Source organism: Zeugodacus cucurbitae, chromosome 2 (genome assembly GCF_028554725.1).
Source record: "Zeugodacus cucurbitae isolate PBARC_wt_2022May chromosome 2, idZeuCucr1.2, whole genome shotgun sequence".
Lineage (NCBI taxonomy): Eukaryota > Metazoa > Arthropoda > Insecta > Diptera > Tephritidae > Zeugodacus > Zeugodacus cucurbitae.
The window spans coordinates 65,235,129-65,257,887 of record NC_071667.1 but is presented as its reverse complement, the minus strand read 5'-3'; the positions used below and the strand labels follow the sequence as shown (position 1 = coordinate 65,257,887).

General features: G+C 33.2%; 4 protein-coding genes across 10 annotated transcripts; 3 read left to right on the top strand and 1 right to left on the bottom strand.

Moving 5' to 3' along the window:
- The first annotated feature begins 148 nt into the window (after positions 1–148).
- Positions 149–1,026, top strand: LOC114804687 (uncharacterized). Of its 3 annotated transcripts, none has more exons than XM_029043983.2 (4): positions 149–308; positions 367–491; positions 556–654; positions 709–1,026. In XM_029043983.2, exons 1-4 carry the CDS (start codon positions 305–307, stop codon positions 763–765), a joined length of 285 nt encoding a protein of 94 aa, XP_028899816.1. In that variant the 5' UTR covers positions 149–304; the 3' UTR covers positions 766–1,026. The 3 variants fall into 3 exon arrangements, with proteins under 3 accessions (XP_028899816.1, XP_054081135.1, XP_028899815.1); XM_054225160.1 differs by having other exon boundaries at positions 361–491; positions 713–1,026; XM_029043982.2 differs by having other exon boundaries at positions 150–308; positions 361–491.
- LOC105218101 (uncharacterized) lies at positions 666–1,748 on the bottom strand. Its single transcript, XM_011193466.3, has 4 exons — positions 1,231–1,748; positions 1,047–1,174; positions 916–993; positions 666–856 (listed from the first exon to the last, which is right to left on the bottom strand). Exons 1-4 carry the CDS (start codon positions 1,556–1,558, stop codon positions 773–775), a joined length of 618 nt encoding a protein of 205 aa, XP_011191768.1. The 5' UTR covers positions 1,559–1,748; the 3' UTR covers positions 666–772.
- A 28-nt stretch (positions 1,749–1,776) lies between these two features.
- Positions 1,777–18,058, top strand: LOC105218102 (serine/threonine-protein phosphatase 4 regulatory subunit 3). 5 transcript variants are annotated; one of them, XM_011193469.3, is made up of 12 exons: positions 1,777–1,919; positions 9,018–9,147; positions 9,215–9,367; positions 9,440–9,683; positions 9,748–9,935; positions 10,079–11,017; positions 11,075–11,252; positions 11,327–11,582; positions 13,002–13,268; positions 13,357–13,484; positions 13,556–14,562; positions 14,656–18,058. In XM_011193469.3, the coding sequence occupies exons 4-12, from the start codon at positions 9,446–9,448 to the stop codon at positions 14,752–14,754; spliced, it is 3,300 nt and encodes a 1,099-aa protein (XP_011191771.1). In that variant the 5' UTR covers positions 1,777–1,919; positions 9,018–9,147; positions 9,215–9,367; positions 9,440–9,445; the 3' UTR covers positions 14,755–18,058. The 5 variants fall into 5 exon arrangements, with proteins under 5 accessions (XP_011191771.1, XP_054081134.1, XP_011191772.1 ...); XM_054225159.1 differs by lacking the exon at positions 1,777–1,919 and adding an exon at positions 2,513–2,944; XM_011193470.3 differs by lacking the exon at positions 1,777–1,919 and adding an exon at positions 2,513–2,954 and having other exon boundaries at positions 9,455–9,683.
- A 641-nt stretch (positions 18,059–18,699) lies between these two features.
- Positions 18,700–22,628, top strand: LOC105218104 (cilia- and flagella-associated protein 36). Its single transcript, XM_011193471.3, has 5 exons — positions 18,700–21,420; positions 21,497–21,696; positions 21,755–21,921; positions 21,992–22,145; positions 22,210–22,628. Exons 1-5 carry the CDS (start codon positions 21,318–21,320, stop codon positions 22,525–22,527), a joined length of 942 nt encoding a protein of 313 aa, XP_011191773.2. The 5' UTR covers positions 18,700–21,317; the 3' UTR covers positions 22,528–22,628.
- The last annotated feature ends 131 nt before the right edge of the window (positions 22,629–22,759 follow it).

Below are 22,759 nucleotides of genomic sequence, written 5' to 3'. Positions count from 1 at the left end.
TAGTTCATTTTATTGAATTTTTTTTTTATCAAGTTAAATAAAACTTCTAAATATTCCTTTATGAGGTTCTTGGCATATGATAATTGAGTATAAAATGGAATATTACATATGTCTTTTTATATGAAATTCACTTAATTTAAGTGGTATACCAAAGTGTGCATAGTGTATAATGTTCTTGGTTGTCGAACTTCTTTAATTTTGCTTTGCCATACCTGGAGAGCAACGAATATTAATAAAAAAAGAAAATGTCAAAATTAATTGTTTTATTCGAATCTAGGAATAATAGAAATTAACCGCTACTTAAATGGGTAAATTAGTTCAAGTTTTAATATTAAAATAAATAAAATTAAATTATTTTAGTTTCAGACGAACGATTGCAACAAATATTTCATCTGCGACCTTTGCAGGAAGAAACCATTGCTTATCGCAATAATATGAAACTATACCGCACACTCATGAAGAATACATGCAAGGCGGAACTTCAGAATCTTGTAATTAACTTGTATATAACGAATGAGAAGTTAATATTGATAGAAATTATTATATAAATTTTAGGTGAATGTAGAAATGAATATTGCGGATATTGAAATGAAAAAGCCTGATCCAAAAAGAATACCACCGGTTTTCAGCGAAAATGAGGATTTAACACCAAAGGCAAGGCAAAATATGTTCAATAAATATACATAATTTATTCTTGTTCATTTTCAGATAGATGCACTATTAGCAGAAGTGAAGACAGCTTCCATAGGAATGAAACTGCTATAGCTTTTGTCTATGTAATTCCATTTGTTTTGCTAAAGATTCTATTGAGACATCTGTATGTCATCTGCAAGCACTCGAATGACGGATGTAAAGTCTATATGCAAAAAAATACAATGTTAATAGAAATAAAATTATGTATGTATATAAACTCACATTAAAAAGTGTAATTATGGGCTTCTTTTGGAAAAGACTCCCCTTAGTTCGAATAATTAGTATATAATGTACATCCAGCTACAAACAGACAAAATTATTCCTTCGTGTAAACTTTCATTTGTTTCACTTACATCTTCGATAACTTCATTTATTACTATATCATAAATATTGCTTGCAGGAATGAATAAATTCGAAGTTCGTCTTAAAAATCGCACCGTATGGCATTGAAGTGCAAGATCCAAGCACATTATAACTTTTTCTGTGAAATACATTACATTAACGATTAAAAGTTAGAATAAAAAATGAAACAAGTACCAGTTTGAATTAATGACAACAAGTTGAGTATCCGATATAATAACCACAAGAGAAAAGTGAGGTCGCATAATATGTGTCCCTTTAGAGGTGTGAAGTCTTTGGAAACCATTATCACATAGATAATATATATTATAATAATCATACATATGTGTTTGATCTTTTGATATCTCTTTGAAGCATATTGTAAATTGGTCAGCTCTAGCTCAATAGAATCTTTGCCATATTCATACACGGTGAGCTGAAGATCTGGTGCTGTATGGCCACTGTAGCGCTGAACTAGACTTTGGTACGTATAAATTTGCTTTGTGCATTCTGCAGACGAAGACATTGGTCAATATACTTTTGTGTTGTTCAAACAAATTTAGTAAACGAATTTGACCAATTAAAAGTATAATTTTCCCAGGCGAATTTATAAAATTTGATTTATTTATTCTATATATTAATTCGCCACTTATTATTCCGGCTGTCAAAAGTTATTTTGACGTTTATTTTACTCCTTTTCATTCGCATCCAAACGATGAACTTGGGTTGTCAGTATTTCAGTCACATCGGTTCTATAAATTGTTTAAAGTTGCATAATCAAAATAAATAGTTAAAAAAAACGTTATTTATGTGTGTACTGTAACTAGCTTAAAATTTTATTAAGAGCTAAAGTGAATGAAATTGTGTGCAGTTTGTGAAAACCATTTGTAAGTATCACATACAAACGAAATTTTATCTGTCTAGTTTAGCGAAACGCGTTGTTTCTTCCCGTTTATTGTGTTCCTCACGCATTGTCATTCTTTTCTCGTATACACACGAATATTCGTAAATATTGACGAAAAGGAAATATTGCACACGACGCCGGCCACCTGGCGGACTTTAATAAATAATCTGAAATTCGGAAATTGTAATTGATATAATTGATTTTAAAACAAAATATGGGAATATAAATAATGATGGATAATTAATCACTTATTAAATTGCATTGAAAGTCTAATTGGCAAATCTTATGGTTTTTAAATATGTTACTGACGGTAGCGACGCCTTGCGGCCGTTCGAAGAACTTTGATATGCGTGAAATTAGTGGTATATTTTTTTTACATATTAAATTTACGGCATGAAGTGAAGTTAGTTTTGAAACTGCACAATAATTATAATATTGTATGTAAATGCGTATTGTATAAACAAAATTTCACTGTTTGATATTACTCGTAATGATTTGATTGCAACTTTGCGACCCTGTGCTTGGCGCCGCCATTTTCGAATGACGAATATCGGGACACACACACACACACACACAAAAGCAGTATATTCGTTCGATCGGAACAGTTGGAATCGAAGCAAGTCAAAAATTTAGCGACCGATGAGACGACGACGGCTCGAGTGTAAAAGCTGCGAATTTTTATGTGATTTTGTAAATTGTGAGGGCTGGGAAAATAAAGAAATAGTCGCTACTGATTTTTCCAAATTGTATACGCGTGTGAAACAATAAGAAATATGCGTAAACGCAAGTTGAAGTGCTAAACAGACGAATACAAATATAATTGAAATCAGGCGAGCATTAATTACGATTAAAATATATATATAAACTGAATTGAATCAGAAAGGAATGAAAAAGTGAAATAGTGTGGCCAGCGCGAAAAACGTGAAGCTATTGCATATATAGCAAAGAACATAAAGACATCGCGGTGGAGATCTTTAGGATTTTGCCGATTTCAGTTCATCATTTGCGGTAGCTGCGAGTACGAAAATACTATTAAGATATAAATTTTTCATTAGTCGTGTCGTGTATATAGAATCTGACAAATCGTAGATGTTTATATATATCTTTTGAAATTTGGTATTATACGTAATAATGAGATGAGGTGGAGGTAATTGTGTTAATATGGAGTCACGGCATGAAGTGCGAAGTGTTTGGATATGTGTGAAATTGTATGCGGAATAGAACCGCCCGCTACTTCAGCATTATTTGCCGCAAAACGCCCACCTCAATCCATATTTTTTTTTGTTTTGAGGTGTTTCTTTCGTATACTCTCGTGTGTGTACAACACGTTAGCGCGTCACAACTGCAGCCGTAACAACTCGTCGGACGATGTCATCTATCAACCAACATTGTCGTCTTTCGCCCCCCTTGTCGACAAGAGGCGCACATGTACTTGTTTGTTGCGCTTAATTCATTAATGTTTTCTGTACTCGAAGGGCGAATTGTAAATACACAATTTGTTTTGGTTCTTTTCAAATTTGTTTCTATGATCAAGTTTCTTGGATCGTTGAATATTTTGTTTAATTTAACAAAATGTATGAATGATTTAATTGCTGTTTAAATGAATGAGTATTTTTGCCAGATTATTGGTCGTTTCTCGTGTTTTCCTTTATTTTCATCATCGTTTTTAATTTTTTTCACCCAAAAGTCTCTATTGTGTTGATGCAGCTATTCGTGCTCAATGGTGAATTTTCTTGTGCCGCTTGCTTACTTTCGTGGTGAGTTGATGCATATAGCGTGTGTGTATCCATTATTTTGTTAATTATTCTCGCTGGATTTTCGTATAAAGTTTATATAAAGATTTTAATGCAATTTTTTTTTTGCAAATGCCTTGCAACTCAAAATTTTTATATATAAAATATGCAAAGGGATTGAGTGTAAAAGTGATAAGTTAATGATTTTTGTTCGAGTTAAAAGGAAGCAAAAAGTTGAAGTACAATTAACCACCTTAACCGAGTGAGTTGGGAGCATGATTGGTGTATCATTAGCGGTTTGTGGTTATATCTTGTTAGAGACAATATCCGAATTAAGAGGAAAATATTGCTTTGTTCCAAATGTTTACGAGAAGTTGCAAGTTTGAATTCCGATTGCCACAAACTACCGTTTCCACGACAATCTTCGTAACCGGTATCGTTATTCGGTAAAACATTTAATTGGGAAATGTGTTAAGCCACTGCAAAAAGCAAACCTTCATCATTATGAGAAGTAAGGCGAATATCTAGTAACTCCTCTTCCTCTGGTATAAATATAAACAACTGTGTTTGTGTATGTGTATAATATCTTTAAGTCTGATTATCAATAAGGTCACTTTTGATTACCACTGCCATTTATTGTCTCAGTCAGTTTATAAGTGGATATTACTGTATAGACCAAGTGGTCCTGCTGTTCCAACAGCAGAAAACATTCCCGAAATGTTTTTTAAAAAATCCTGCCGGGAATGCAGTCAGTTGTGTTCCGATTACTTTGACTCGTTGGTGTTGTTGTTGTTGTTGTAACGGCTTAAAACATTCCCCAAATAATTCTGAGGAATGCTGCCGATTTGACAGTCCTTGGCCAGATAAGAATCCGGGTCCGTTCCGGTTACGTAGAACCGACTGTCGTGAGAACGGTGACTCGTTGGTCTAGGTAGAACGTTATGTCGTTGTTTTTTTATTTGCATATTTAAATTTGGAATATGAGTAAGTATATATAATAAGTATATATATTTTACTCTTAACCAGTATTGTAGAACATATAAAGACGTCAGCAAGATTAAAAACAAATGTACACTTAACAACTAATGCGTAAATTACAATGATTAATATTTAAACAAATTCATCATTATCACAAACTGATTTCAAAGAGTTTCCAGTATCTAATCGCTGTGCCTTAATTGATGGAGAGCACCAAAATTGCGAGTTTGTTATGCCAGCCAGCAGCTTTTACGCTCATACGAATGAAGCAGATATGCGATTATGATTACACGCTTCTGAATATCAATACATTTACGTTTAAACAGTGAGCGAATTGCCGGCATTGTTTTTAAACAGGTTTACTTTAAAGTTTAACTTATTGTGTTTTTGCCAAATACAAATTTATGCTTTATGCGAAAAGACATCAACTAAATTTCGAATTGTTCCTTTGCTCATGGCGATATTTGTGAGATTGAAAGTAAAAAGACGAACATAAGTATGTATTGTATTATTCTGGACTTGCACAATCAAACGTTTCCAAGGAATATACAGCTGATAAGTCAAGACGCCATCATCAGTGATGACCGTCGCAAGGTCTGTTATGAAAGTTGTGTGACTGATGTTCACATCGTACATAAATAGTACATTCATATATACCAAATATGTATATGTGTATATAGATAACTACAACCCACAATATTTTGTTTAGTAAAATATTTGTTTGTTTTTGTTTTGTTGGTTATTTTGTTCGTACGTTCGTTGCCGAACTAACTTCGTTGGCGCATACATTTTACGTCTGTTCGAGTATGTATAGAGACATGTGGAGCTGTATCACGTTCATTATGTGCATATTTTTAGCTATATATGTACATATCTATTGCACACATTTCGCTATTTTGCTTTATACTTTCCTTTAGGTTTTACAAATTCTTGAATATTGAGTTTTCAAAAATACTGTACAACTTTAAAAACTTGATTTAAATTTCTTAGAAGTATCAAAATATATGTTTTATAATTTATATTCCATGTATTCTATAGCTAATTTTTTTACTTTTCTAGGCCAGCTATGCTAGCTGTTGTTGTAATGATGCTTGTAATTATTATTACATTATTAGGGGTCAGGTGACCTTGACCACAGGTTGAACGGGTCGAAAGTTTTCTGTCTTTACACAACCTTAGAAAAGTAAAAAGTAGAGAAGCACGCACTAGTTGGAACAGCAACAAAATCCGGAATATCAAAAATAATTGTTTTTTTTTTTGCTAAATGATTACAAGATCTCTGATATTCAAGATATTTTAAAATATTTTCAAAGTTTGTAATGAAATTTTTTTTGTAAATGTTTTGTTTTAATGAATTGTCTAAGTATACTGCTTCCAAGGATTTTTGTTTAAAGTTTAATAGTTGATGGCGTCCTAAATGAGCAGAGGTCAATAGCACTCTAATGCAAATTTTAAGTTTCTTAGAGTATGTTTTCCCTTATGGGCCTTTATGCATAACTTAGTTACAATTGTGCTCTACATCACGTAGACACTTACTGTCCATAATTTTGGCCATAGTTATATGCAACATGTGGCTGAGGTTCTCGCGCACAACATCTTTCTTCTTTATATGTTTTTTTTTTTTGGTTCATCCCACTGTGTTGGCACTCCCTACCACAGTGCAACGCGAAATTTTCAGGCATTCATAAGACCATTCAAGTTACCCACTTTCATTAGGGTGGTACGAATCCCTATGTACTTGCATGTACATGCATTTGTATATGTAAAAGCGCTGGAATTTCAAAGTCTCAAGCACTACAAGTTCGTGTAAGTTTCTACGTCCGCTGGTTACGTTTGGCGGTAGAGTAAATACTTACCTTTAGGGGGTTTGCGAAAACTTTTTTGCGTTCGCTAGATGGCGGCAGCTAGCTTGTTGGCCATTGTTTGTGATACATGCATACAAACATACATGTGCAATTCCAAAGATAAACGCGTATTTGTTGTAAGTTTACATGTAGATGAGCATTACTCATGCCATTTTTGCAGTTTTATTGTGATTTTTTTGTTTGTAAACAGAAAGTTTCGTTTTCGTGTGTATACCTACATACTTTTTCCCGATCTCACTACAAGTTTGTATGTATATTTTGCTTTCAACTATTCTTGGGCTACACACTATTCCGCTACGTTTGGTTCGATAATTTGCCAAGGTGTTTGTCTTTACACATTTGGTTTACATCTACAATGATACACAGGCATACATACATACATACATACATACGCAGAAACATATTTTACCAATGGGAATAAAACGTAAGATATAAAACAAAAACAACAATAAATAACAAACAAAAACTTGAATGTATTGAAATTGAAATGCAGATCAACAAAAAACATATTGACAACAAAAATGCAAGTATTTACAATTTAAACTTTTTGCCGCAAGCACAGCGCCGCAGCGAAGAAACGAATGACGCTGTTTATTTGCTTTCACAAATTCATTCATTCATCCATTATATATGGTATATATGTATATATACTTGGATGCAGGTGAATATATGCTATGGCGATACTCTGCGTAATACAACAACAATGTACATAGTATATTGTGGAGCTTAGTATTATTCAGCGTTTAGCGCCGCCACATTATGAGTGTTTTGACCTTTTTACGTATGTATGTATGTACGTCGAAAGCGTCACCAATGGTAAAGTTAATTTTGAATTTGTAACAAAAATTTTGACAAAAACAACATGCCGTTGATAATGAGCGTAGTGGAAAAAGTAAGAAAAGAAAATTGTATTTTTAAAAATACAACAGAAAACTGGTCTTTCGACGTAGTAAACAACGTGCGAGTCGAAATTTTTTTTTTTAATTTTTGCAAAGATTACGTAAGCCCTATATGAGTGGCTAAGATAAAATTGTACAATTTATGAATTTGAAATATGTATGCATTTGTGTTTATTTGCCATGGAAATTGCACTCTAATTCTAATAAGGGGTTAGTGGTAGCCAGAGACACGTAAAATTAGAATTTTCAGTAATTTTATTTGCTATTTATCATGTTATTTTACAAAAGTAATAATATAGCATTATTACACAATGTGTTAACCTGAAGACACAAAAACAATTGAAACATAAAATTTATAGTTTCCAAAGTTATAGCTGTTTGTGTTGACCCAGTTCCAAAAAAAGGTCCTAGCGGTGACTATCATATTTTTAAGATATTACACTTAGCGAAAATGCAAAAAAAAATGATTTTTTGAAAATCCTGACTACCCCTAACCTCAAAATACAAAAAGTAGTATGCATGAATGACCGTTGGTGAATCGGATGTGTCTTGAGTGATGTCTAATTTTTTTTTTTGAGTAACTCTCGTTTGTGATAGTGACAAATCGCTGATTCAATCCATGTACATTGCAAATATTTTCATCTTATAACCTTCATATCTACCTCGATTGAAATTAGGTGTTGCAAATAACCGTAGTTGGGTTCGTTGGGCATGCAAAGAGTTGATTAGTGTTATGCGGGGACTCATTGCACGCAGGACATATATTCTGTATGTCGGGGTTCAGTCTGGATAAGTAGGAGTTTAACCTGCTACAATATCCAGAACGAAGTTGCGCAACAGTCACTCTGGTTTCACGTGGCAACTCGAACTCTCCGTCTGCTAAGGGTGGTGGTTTGATTCCAAGGGCGTCATTAACTGGGAGGGAGGCAAGGAAGGTGTTAATGAATTGAATGAAAAAATTCGTGTTTTTGTTCTGTTCGAAGTTATTCTCCACACTTGACTCACCCTTCTAATATGGATTTTAACACGTGACAAGCATAATATGGGTCGCTCTTCCTCATAATTAATCATTTACTTCAAAATTATTTAGAATATAATTGGTAAATGCAAATATCTCAAAAACGGCAGTGAATTTGGAAGATCGCCGATGCTGATAAGCATAACATAAAGCTTTCAGTTCCGATTATAACCAAGTATATACATACAACCGGAACGGCACATTTAGTCGGCAACACTTCGCGTTCTTATTTCTTTGAATATATGTACGCCTTGTGTTTATGCGTATTTATAAATATTTATATGATTATAATTAATCATAATATTTCACAAAATTGTGTAATATTAATATAATATATATATGTTTATATTATTATATTATATGGCATGGCAAAGGACCAAAAATGATCTATGTGTGGCTTTTTAGCCTACCAGAATAACCTAACTTAACCTAACCTATATGTTTATTGCAATCTTTAATTTTATTCTAAATAATGTATGTAGCATTTATGCGTATTATGACATTATGGTATTAAAATTTAAAATAATTATAAATGAAGCATAACATATATTTAACTGATTGTAAATTTTTCTTAATTTTCATTTATAGATTATTTTCGCAGCGCGAACACTACTTCCATATGTATATCCGTACTCTAGAAAATTGTTGAAAAACAATGACTTCAAAAAGATTTGTGAAATTTGAATTCTAAATTCAAAGACCCATTAAGTAATCTTCCGTAAGTTGAAAATAAACTAAATTAAATACCCGACTTTTTAGTAAATTAATTTGCGTACTTCTTTCAGTTTTTTTCAGCATAATAAGCTGCAGGAATAAGCTGTGTATTAATTAATTGTCTATTGTCTACAATAAACATACACACACACACACACGCACGCACATAAAATCAGGTAGTTGATTAGCGTGAGAGAGCAACAACTAACGCAAGCTTTCAAAGTGTACGTATTGTACTAAGAGTACTAAGAGTGTAATAGCAACAACAATTAGCCTAATGGTATTGTTAACTCTAGATTTTTATGTTACAGACTGAAAAGTACGAGTTAGCTGCTGATCGTACTCTGGAATTTGTGGGTAATAATATTTTCAAAAGAAAGCTACGAGTTAAAATTAAACGATTGAGAGCATACAATTTGGAGGAAAATATGACCACAGATACCCGCCGACGTGTTAAATTGTACGCTTTGAATGCGGAGCGGCAATGGGATGATCGCGGCACCGGGCATGTATCTTCGAATTATGTCGACCGGCTTAAAGGTATTTTTGGCGTTGCCTTGACTTGATAGTTGCATAATATATACTTCAAATTCTGTTTTTAAAGGTATTTCATTGCTGGTGCGTGCCGAATCGGATGGTTCTTTACTTTTGGAAAGTAAAATTCAACCCGACACCGCCTACCAAAAACAACAGGACACACTGATCGTTTGGTCAGAAGGCGATAATTTCGATTTGGCATTGAGCTTTCAGGAGAAGGCCGGTTGTGATGAAATATGGGAGAAAATTTGTCAGGTAACTGAAATAATATGCAAAACATTTACATTTACAGAGGATTAACTGTTTATATGCCATTCTTCTAATTAAAAAAAAATATATATTTTTTAATTATATTTGTGTGTAACTTTGTTGTACTCATATTCCCCCTCCATTTACAGGTTCAAGGTAAAGATCCATCAGTTGAGATAACGCAGGACATTGTTGAGGAATCCGAAGATGAACGTTTCGAAGATATGTCCGATACAGCACCACCCATTGAATTGCCGCCATGTGAATTGGCACGTCTGGAAGAGATCTCCGAAACCATACAGAATTGTTTGACCACACCGTTGCGCAAGGAGAAACTCTCCATGGCTTTGGAATCCGAAAATTATATAAAAAAATTACTAAATCTATTCCATGTATGCGAAGATCTCGACAATACCGAGGGTTTACATCATCTCTTCGAGATTTTCAAGAATATATTCCTATTGAACAAGAATGCATTGTTCGAGATTATGTTCGCCGAAGATACTATTTTCGATGTGGTTGGCTGCCTAGAGTATGATCCAAGTTCCACTCAACCAAAGAAGCATCGTCAGTATTTAAAACAATGGGCCAAGTTCCGCGAAGCAGTACCGATTAAAAATCAAGATCTGCTCGCTAAAATCCACCAAACGTTCCGTGTACAGTACATACAAGACATTATATTGCCTACACCATCGGTATTTGTCGAAGACAACATGCTAAACACGCTATCCAGTTTCATATTTTTCAACAAAGTGGAAATTGTCACACTCATACAAGAGGATGAACGCTTTCTGGTTGATATGTTTACAATTCTAACAGATCCAAGTACCAGCGATGCCAAGCGTCGCGATATTGTGCTATTCTTAAAGGAATTTTGCAATTATGCACAGAACTTGCAGCCACAGGGCAAAGACTCTTTCTATAAGACACTCACCTGTTTGGGTATATTGCAAGCGTTGGAGATAACACTGGTGATGAACGATCAAAAGACAAAGTCCGCTTCAATCGATATACTCACTGCGATTGTGGAGTTCTCACCGTTGGTGGTGCGCAACTACACACTACAGCAGGTCAATCGCACAGAAGGTGTAAGTATAAGCATTCTTCTCTCTATGAATTTTGTATAACTATTCGTATGTTTGCAGGATCGTATGTTATTGAATATTGCCATTGAACAAATGTTGAGCGATTCCGAGCCCGAACTTGGTGTCGCAGTGCAATTAATGGGCATCATAAAGATTTTATTGGAACCCGAAAGTATGCTAACGGAGAAGGCCGATTTTCTGAACTTTTTCTACAAACATAGCATACAAACGCTGATTGGTAAGTGCCGCAAGCACGCTCCATAACGAAATGGTACCAAAATAACGTGTTTTTTATCTCTATTCATTGTCTAGCTCCCCTACTTATTAACACAATCGGTGATCGTCCAGATAGTGAAGACTACCAAACCGCACAATTGCTTGGCATTGTCTTGGATATATTGTCATTCTGTGTGGAACATCATACTTATCATATTAAAAACTTTATCATACAAAAAGATCTCCTAAAGAGAATACTTGTGCTTATGAAAAGCACACATACGTTCCTCGTACTTGGCGCACTTAGACTTTTAAGGAAAATTATTGCACTTAAAGACGAGTTTTATAATAGGTAAGTGGGTAAAGAATACTAGACTATAAGTTGAAAAATTATACATCCCTGATGTGCCTGGTACTGTTTATAATTTCATATTATTTGGCATTTTTTCAAATTGGAGACAAGTGGCTCTCGATTAACGTAACCTCACTTAATCTCTTAGAAACTAAGAAATCTTTCACTGATTTCTTGAATTTAATTTTCTCCTTCCGTTGAGTATAATTTTATACTCTCGAATCAAGGAGAGTATAATAGTTTTATTCACATAACGGTTGTTTGTGTCACCCAGAAATAAAAGAGTCAGATAAGGGGTTATATACATATAAATGATCAGATTGACGAGTGGATTTGAAATTCGGATGTCTGTCCGTCCGTCTGTCTGTCCCTTTTTACTTGAGTAAAAATTAAGATATCTTAATGAATCTTGGTACACATATTCACCCCACCATACACCATGAAAATAGTTGAATTCGGATAATAACCATGCCCACCTCCCATGCAAAGTTTATGTTGAAAATTACTAAAAGTGCGTTAACTCACTAACGAAAAACATTAGAAACACTAAATTTTACACGAGAAATACCAGAAGGAAGCTGCACTCAGATTTTTTTTAAATATGGAAAATGGGCGTGGTTATGGGTCAAAAACCATATCTCAGGAACTACCCGACCAATTTCAATGAAATTCGGTACATAATACTTTCTAGACAGCCTGATGACACTGATGGTGACCACGCCTACTTTCCATATAACTCAATTTTGAATTCCTTCACTTTATAGTTATACATTGTGATAGCAAAATCAAACTTTACACTAATACTGTATTTGAGCTGTCGCATCACTTGTGGAAAAATTGTCGAAAGTCGGACTATAGCTTTTCAAGACCCCGGATATCGTACAAGAAAGACTTAGTGCCTAAGGGTAATTTTTAACCCAAAATATCGGTAAATATCTGAGATATTTTAATTTAATACAGAGTGAATATTTTTCTTCGAATAGTGTGTCTCTGTGTCAAAAATGTTTAAATTCGGGTCATAAATTCCACTAGCTCCCATATACCTAATTATAAGTTTTTCAAAAACAAAAAAATGGGTTTAATAATACCTCATAAATCGGTTAATATGTGAAATATCTTAGCCAAATTAAGTCGGAATATAGTGTTGGATATAGTGTACATTGGTACACATTGTCTGAAATCAGTTCAGAAATTATCTCAGCCCTCATATACTATATATGATGATTTTCGTTATTCTATTGGACTTCATGCCGAATATATGGGTCAAATTGTGTGTTATCTTAATAAAATACATCTATAAATTGCGAGAGTTTTGAATGTTCGGTTGCACCCGAACTTAGCCTTTCCTTACTTGTTTTCTTTTGTGATAGTTTTCATAATTAAAAATAAAAATAAAATTTTTTTTTTTCCTTTTCACAGGCATATAGTTAAAGGTAACTTATTTGCACCAGTTGTTGACGCATTCATTAGAAATAATGGCAGATATAATTTACTCGAATCGGCTATACTGGAATTGTTTGAGTTTGTAAAACTTGAGGATATCAAAACACTTTGCGTCTACTTCGTGGAGAATTTCAGTAAAATATTTGATGAAATCGAATATGTACAAACATTTAAATATCTCAAGAATCGCTACGATCAGTATCAAGACCGAATAAAGGATCGCGACAAGATGTCGCTGGATACGTAAGTGGTCATATTTAACATATAAATTTACAGCAATACAAACAAAAATACTAACAATAAAAATTTTTATACACATATCTTCCTACAGTAGCTTACCAATTATACGTGGTCGCTTCCGCCGTGATCCGCGACAGATGGATGACGAAGAAGAGATGTGGTTCAATGAGGAGGAAGATTTCGCCGATGAATATGATACTTACAACAGCGTGATGAAATGTATGTATTATTAAATGTTTTCATTTTATTATAATATTTATGAGTTCACATCTTCCATTTTGCACATGCAGCCGTCACAGAAAAGAATGGCCCTTCACAATCTCCGTCACAACAATCATCGATACAACAAAAGTCGCCACCACAAGGTGCATTGCTCGGCAGCAGTAGCAGCGTAAATAGTTTGAGCTCCACAACGACCACTGCAACGACACTAACACCGGCTGTTGGCGTGAGCGGCGTGAGTCTCAGCGATGTGGTTTCGAATGCGTCCAATAGTAGTAGCCTTGATCATGCACAGTCTGCCGCCGCTGCTGCCACACAGGCGCATTTAGGTGCAGCTGCTGTGGCCGCCAATATTGCGCTCCATCATCAACAGCAAACGGCATTGCATAATTTCCAACAACAACAGCAGCTAAATTTAAATAGCACCCTAGTGGCAGCAGCTGCAGCCGCCGCGGCTGGTGTGGCCAGCACATCGGCAGCTAGTGCCGCACATTTGGAGGCGCAAAACCAACACCAACATCAACAGCAGCATCCACATCAACAGCATCCAGAGCATACACACGAGGATCCCGATATTGTTGAATTGCGTCAGCATTTGGTTTCCATTGTACCACAGCATCAAGAATTAACATTCGGCGCTTCCGCCACGTCATCCGCCACTGCCGCATCAGTGCCCCCATCAGCATCGGCGGTAGCTGCGCTGCAATCGCAGTCCTTATCAGCAACATCGATAGCAGCGACACCATCCACTTCGAGTGCGCTGTCCGAGTCGGCGGTCGCCGCTGCAGCAGCAGCCTCACAACTGCTAACATCGATTGCATCGAGTGATGCTGTAGCCGCGGTGAGAGCGGCTGCCGCAGCCGCCGTCGCAGCCACAGTGACTGGCGTAACGCCCAATATGGGTGGTGGCGGCGGAGGTGGGGTGGTAACTGCGGCGAATTTGGCAGCGGCTGCAAATGCTGCGGACACGCTGGCGCTCAATGTTGGCAAGCACAACGACAGTGTCGAAACCTTGGGCAATGGCAAAGATGCAGCTATTTCGTCCATTGTGACTGGGGAGAGTATTTTGAAGAAGGTGAGTTAAGCATAACTGCAAAAAATAACAGTAAAATTTTGCAATTCAAATGATTAACATAACCTCACTGAATATATCGTTGTTGACTTGCAGGGTCTCGTCGACTATGAGAGCGATTCGGGCGATGATGATGACTACGAGGAGGAGGATGAAGAGGAGTCGCCGCATCAAAAGAAGCCACGTATGGCATAGCAAAATTACGCTACTAATGCAGCGGCCGCAGCAGCGGCGGCAGCAGCAGCAGCGGCAGCGGCAGCTGCAGAATCAATTATTAAAACATTCGCAACAATGTCTTCAACACATTACAACAACAACTGCAACAATTTGTAAAAGCAATAGCCATATAAAGAAAACAGCAACAGCAACAGCAACGCTTGCAGTAGTAACCAGTGCCGTACGCAAAAGTACATGCCAACAGCTGCAACAACAACAACAACAATTACAACAATAGATGTAACAGAAATACAATAAACATAGAGCAGATAATTAGCGTTAATAAAATAATAATAACAACAACAGCCAGTTGGATGAATGTGACAGAACAACCACAACAACAACAACAGCAACAACCGCAACAACTAGTATAGCCAACAAACTAAATAAGAAGAAGCAGAATTAATGCGAACATAAGAAACTCCGAAGGAAAGAAACGTGTTTAAGTGTTGATTGTATTGTTTATACGGACACTGCAGATGGATGGGACGGCAGACAAAATTAATATAAAATAAAATGAAAGAAACGTACATACATAATTATACATAGATACATAAATACATACTACATACAAGTATATAACGCGTAATCTACTAGAGAATAAATAATAAATAAAATAAAATGAAATTAAATTCGCAAAATACTAATTAAATAAATTTTGTCGAACTATAAATACATTCATACATAATATAATAAATATATATATATATATATTTAAATGGAAGAGCTGAGTTGATGAGAGTACATATGTTGGAAGTCAAACAAAATTTAAAAGCAAAAAAAAAATGAGAGAAAAAAAAAACATAAAACACATCAAAGATTACAAATTGCCAGAAAGCAAGTGCAGTGTGAAGGATGATGAAAGTTGAACCACATGCTTCATACATTTACTTTAACGAAATTAACACAATGTAATAGTCGTCATCGTCATTGTCGTCGTCGCAATGTTAAATCTAATTTAATGGGGACCGCTAAATTAATTTGAAGGATAATAATAAGTATACTTAAATTAATGGTAACAACATTTCTACTATATATTAAAACGATGCAAAAAAGCCTGCAGTGTGCGGTCAAAAGTGCAGTTGTTAAGCTGCCGGCAGAGTTTAATTTTTCATATTTTCAGTTGCGCTTATTTTGAAGTTGAACGCGCTTAACAACAGTTACTTGCGATATCACATTGCAGTGCGCGTTGTCGTGTGAATACAAATAAATTGATGAAATTGAAGGCGGAAAAGGAAATGAGTTGTAAATTAAAAAGGAACATTTTTTAATTTTATATAAACTTTATAATTTTTGTAATATAATTTTATTGCTTTTTCAACTTCAAAACTTTTAAAGAAGCGTAGTGCTCCGCAGAGTGACCATCATTTATTAAAAATTATTAAAAATAGTTTACAGTTTTCCTAAATTATTCAGGTTAAGCTGTCGCGATAATTGCTTCGTACAACAACAAATCTAACCGAACATTCACACACAATCAGACGCAAAAGTCCAATCACTTATTCACATTGAACCAAGTTTTAGTATATATTAAAACATAACGAGACTAACCTAGTATTTTTCAACTAAAATCAATTTTTGAAAGCAACGATTTTGTAATAAATTATATAAAAATATTTTTGCATATGTAAAATAAGAGCTAACGTTAAATTTATGCGCTGTCATAACATGTTTTATAGAAAAGCTTGTAATTGCACTATATATGCTTTATATAAATTTTTTCTTAAAATATTTTATTAAAAAAAATTTTTATTTTTTATTTTTTATACTCAAAAACCATGTAATATACACTCATATTGTTAAAACCAATGATTGTGTGTATTTCCATTTGTTTTTGGTACATTGCATTTATTTTATAATAATTTTTTTAAATTAATTATTATAATTTTCTGTTTTCTTTTTATTAAAAATCAATTATAAAAGTCATTGAATACCATTCGCAGCGTATATAGTGTAAATAATTTATTTTAAAATTTTTTTAACTAAAAAATAATATTTTTTTATCTAACACTAATAATTTCCAATTTTTTTTTATCTGAAAAATGATTTCCAATTTGTTTTTTTTTATCTAAAAATATAATTTCCAATTTTTTTTATCTAAAAAATAATATTTTTAAATTTTTTTTCTAAAAAATATAATTCTATACGGTTCCTAATTACAAAACTTGCTGCATTGTGAATATGTGTCCACTATACGCTGATTGTAAAATAATAAGTTAAGTTCCATAACTCGTTCTTGATAATAATTATTTATAGAGGGTTGTAGAGGTGTTACTAATAAAATATTTTTTATAAATTATTTATTTTCTCAATTTATTGAATTTTAATTTTAATTTCTTATTTAATATTTTTTTAAGTTATTTTTATGACACACAGAGCTTTCTAAAACCACTAAATTTCAACTCATTTCCTTTGTACCACCTTTCCACTCAAATTTGTGGTGCAATTTTTTTTTCCAAAAAAAAAAAAAAAAACTTTGTTTCAAACACTTCCAACCGAATTCAACTTCTGACCAGATAATTTAACAAAAAAAAAAAAAAACAAAATTGAATTTAAATTTGCACTTTCACAAAACACACAAAAAATCTTAATACAAAAATTGAAAAACCTAAAATAAATTCGAATTGTATGTATGTTTTCATTAGTTTTTATTGTAATATAAACAAATACATATACTTTAGTATACACAATTGATTACGTTTAGATCCATACATAAATATATATTATGTATTATATTAGTTAAGTGAAAAAAAAAGAAAGTAAAGAACAAAATAATAAATGATATGTACAATATATCATTAATAAACGTATATATTCATATACAAAAACACAAAAATAAACACACACACACACACAAGAACAATGATAATAACGTAAACCCGGCTCCATAGGCATAAACACACACACATACATACCTAGTTACATACATCTTTATAGTTTACGTACAATATATGCACATGGCTATTCTGTAGACTTTGCAGGCTTTAGTATAACGAAAAATTGTTTCCAAAGCGAGCACACTTCAAATTGCTTAATTTGTATAATACATACATACATTTATTATTTCACTCAATTATATGGTTTGTCTGTCGCTTTTGTTCACTACTTTCCCAGTTCTAATGTCTGGATGTTGTATGTTCAAATTTTGCAAACCCCACGCTGCAGTGAAAATTTTTTCTCAGTTTTAGTTTATTTAAATTTTACTTTCTACTTTGTTGTTATATTTTATATTTTAATTATGTTATAATTATCGTTTTAATTTTATAAAATATTTTCTTCACTTTTTTTACTTAAAAATGTTTTTCTTTTTAATATTTTTTTTTTTAATATTTTTTAAATTAATTTTTTGAACTATATTTTAATTTTAATATTTTTTATTGTTAACTTTTTTTGAATGTTTATTATTTTTATTTTATTTTATTATACATTCTTAAATTATTTTTTATTATTATTTTTTTTACTATTTTTTTATTATTTTTTAATAATATAATATATATATATTTTGTTTATTTATATAATTTTTTTAATTTTATTTGTTTTTAACTTTATTTATTTATTGTTTTTTAATTTTTTTTATTTTTCTTTTGTATTTATTTGCTATTTTTTTAGTTATTTACTATTATTATTTTTCTTTTTTAATTTTTTTTTAGTTATTTATTTATTTTTAATTTATTTTATTTTTTTATTTTTATTTTTTAAATTTTGTTTTTATTTTTTTTTATTTTTATTTGTATTATTTTTTAATTTTTTTTTTATATTTTTTTTTTATTTTTATTTGTATTATTTTTTAATTTTTTTTTAAATTTTTTTTATTTTTATTTGTATTTTTTTTAATTTTCTTTATATTTTTTTTTATTTTTATTTGTATTATTTTTTAATTTTTATTTTTTTTTTAATTTTTATTTTTTTTTTAATTTTTATTTTTTTTAATTTTTATTTTTTTTTAATTTTTATTTTTTTAATTTTTTTTTATTTTTATTTGTATTATTTTTTTAAATTTAATTTTATTTTTATATTTTTATTTTTTTTATATATTTGTTTTTGTACTTGTACATACAAAAATATTTGTTAGAAACCCCTGTCGCATCCACACACACCTCGCTTTGACTCTACGCTTTAAGTAGTGTCCTGCCACTTGTTTCCTTCCACATGAGCGCTCAACGCTTAACAAGCAACCGCATATAAATAAAATACGCGTAATAACGCTTAATGCACTCTCAAAAACTCTTACACACCCACACACACATACAAATGTACATTTTCACAGAAACGGCATACATTTTTGCTTTGCAATTCAAAGGGAAAACAACAAAATTAAAAGTATATATATATATATCGCCGAGATATCTGTGCAAAGTTGTTGTTGCAGTGCATCAAAGAAACAAAAAATGAAATGAAAAGAAACAAAAATATGAAGAAAAAAACAAAAAAACATAGACGAAATGTGGTATGTTAGTTACACTTAAACATAAATATGGATGAATGGATGAATATATAGTTTTTTATAGTTTATACTTACTATAATTATATGGACTACTATAATATAACAATTATCATTAACGCTATTATGATTAATTATGCAGTTAAATTTATTTAATTATGTGTATATTATATGCACACATGCCTATATGCACTTGTATGTATATATGTATGTGTCTGTGTCGTCGTTGCAGCAAAATCAAACTCCTTTCCAGCATTTCATAAACACACTTCTTGTTAAAGCTCCAGCAACATAGAATTCTAATTTTGTTTCATCCTCTCTTCAGTTCAACAATTAGTTCTTCTGTTACACTTTCACACTTAGCAAGTTCCAATTGCAAGCGAAAGTTTTGTAAAAAAATATGAAAAAAAAAAATATTTTTTTGTTCTTCGTTAATTTTTTTTTCTCAGCTAATACTTTTTCCACATTGTTTATTAGCAGCCAGCAGCAGCGTTTCAAATAACGAAATTATAATAAAAACGAAATTTGCGAAAGCAAAGATAATAGAAAAAAAAAATCAACACATCAGAAGCAAGAGAAGAACTTTGTATTTTAAAGTTTTATTTACGTCTCCATATATAAATAAATAAATAAATATATATATATAAAAGTAAATTTATAAAGTGGAAAGAAGAAAAAGTAATAAATTAAATAATAGTTTTTAATAGTTTTTAAACAAAAAACAAAAGTGTTTTATATTTCAAAAAACTCTGCAGCGGAGATCTAAAGTGTAGTCTTTCCTAAAATGAAAGCCCTTTCTTTGTCTGACCTGTCATAACGATTTTTACAGCCTATAGCATGCAGTTGGATATAGTAAACTTTGTATCGTTGACAGTAAAGTGCCTTCGTTTAACTATAGTCATCTACGGCATAGGAACGTAACAATGGCGATTATTATGCTTACTAGAAGTGGACTAGGATTTACTTAATTGAATTCCAATTAATAACTATAAGACTTTCATCCCTTGAATGCAGACACTGGAGACTGGATCTCTTTCTTGCCTCCCTCCCAGTGAATGTTGTCCTTGGAGTCAAATCACCACCCATAACAGACAAACAGTTCGAGTTGCCACATGAAACCAGAGATCTCCTACTTATCCAGACTGAACTCCGACCTACAGAATCAATGTCGTGCAAGCAGTGAGTTCCGCATGACACTAATCACCTCTTTGCATACCCAACGAACCCAACTCATCTAACACCCCTTTCCCTTTGGTCCGACCCCATCGAAACAGCACGATTCCTGGGCCTTCCGTTAGATGACCTCGAACTCGACGACAACTAGACCTGTTGTAACGGTTGAAGTTGTTCTATATGGTCAACTAGCCAGTGTTTTTGAACTCAATCCATAAAAGTAAACTCAGACAGCCAAATAATAGCAACAAAGTGGTTGCAGTCGTTCATCGGGTATATGTGTGTAAATTCATTCATTTCGATTACAAAGTCTAAACTAATAGGGAATGGTATGGATCCAATAAGTATTGAGGTAAATTAGTAATTTATTCTGGATTTGTAGATATTCCGTCAATTAGAAAAGCGCCCACCCGACACGAATCGAAAAAAATTTCATAGAAAAATGTCGATGCGTCATTAAAATGAAGCTTTCTGGTTAAGAAATTAGTCGAAGTATGTATATTCTTTTTTGAATATTTCTAGAATAGTCCAAAGTCATTTCCTTTGAAAACCATATAATTTGGGGTGAGAATGGTATGCGCAAAATTTTGGCCAAAACACACATTCGCAATACGCCAACCACTTCCTCATAGGTGAGTATGTATATAAATATACCGGTAACAGGAAAGTGTTAATTTTGTGTCTGAGAACTTGAAATATGATACGACTTAAAAAGAATTATACCATGCTGCCCATTTCACTACGACACACATTTAAACAAATGAAAATGTATACCACACATCAGAATTTGGTCGTCAAGGCAACCATTTATGGTCAAAACAAATGTTAGTAGTGCCATTGAGGTTCCCAAAGGTGCTACAGTGAGAAATCACAGTCACTCGATTTCAATCGTCGAACCAATAACAAGTAAATTTTTCACATTGTCAAAATGTCTACCGAGGATTCATGGGTCTTGGATTCGTTGGTGTGCTTCTTGCATGGACCCGTTTGGAATGCGCCACTACAGACTTTCATAGAGGAAAAATCGTTAGGTGAATAGCACTACACACTGTTAATTGAAGAATTTAATGAAACATTTTTCATTTAATGAAACTTCTCTGCCTGCAGTCTTCGATCCCAATATGCAAATCAGTGAGGATAGTCCGGATATTGTGGTGATTCACAATGAGTATAAGAATCTGGTGGACTACATGTTGGGCAGTTTCATGGAGGAAATGCAAATTACGCCGGAACAATTTGAGACTGCCTGCATGGAAGGTCGAAACCCGGACAATCATTTGCACTTTCACCAGGGACTCTTTCAGCAGGTGGGTATATAAATGCAAATCCTTTCAGGTCCGACTTTTAAGCATCACGTACATTTAGATATGGGCGGCCAATGATATAAAGATGTTCATACGCATGATGACCCAACGCAATGTAGAGTTGCAGCTGCAAGCTTTGGATCTGATAGAGAAAAATCAATTGGCGCTGCTGCAGGAAAGCGAGGCGGTTGACAATGCTAGTCCCACTGAAAGCAGCAGTTCACATTGGTATGTTATTTGAAAGGAAGACTATTTAAACTCAATTTCATTTTGTCAACACCAATATTGGAAATTACAGCGAGAAGTATGACGAGGTCGAGGATTTAATAGCAAAATCTGTTGAGAAAGAACTTGGAAGTCCCGAGGCGGCTGTCACGCCTGAGCCGGAGAGTGCTGAAGCCAGCGTGAGTGATAAGTTTGAACGTCTCAATTTGTTCTTCGATAACCAAAAGGTGCATAACTCTTTTAAAACACTTTTCACATAGACTTATAAACACTATTTTACACCTTACATAGGTCAACCCCGAAGATGTTGTGTCGCGTCAGGAATATTTACGTCAGCAACGTGATAAAATTGTTGAGATCAAAAAGAAGACACGCGCCAAACAGCTGCTGGAAACGGTGGCACGTAGAAGTGCCTCAGAGCCCATGCCAACCGGACGTCCATCATCGGCACAAGTGGCACAAAGGTTGCTGGAGAATGGTGGCAAAACTACGGAGCTGCTGGATAAAGCGTCTGCAGAAGAAGCAGTCGGTGAGTCACAGAACTCAGCTTTGCAGTTACGTAAGACTTTAGCCAAACGCTTGCGTGCCGAAGTCGTGGAACAACAGTAGATTTGTAATTGAATATATGCAACACAGAAGAACACTTGTACTTTTTTCATATTCTAATGCAAAATAGATAAACATAAAAATGGCATAAGTCAATATAAAGACATTCGTAGTTTTTTCATTTAAATTAAACATTTTTTAAAAGCTTTTTATTAAGATTTTCTATTGTTATCAGTGTACGGTACTACAGAGTTTACAACAAGTTTTTTAAGAGCGCTTTATAAAGTAAATATTC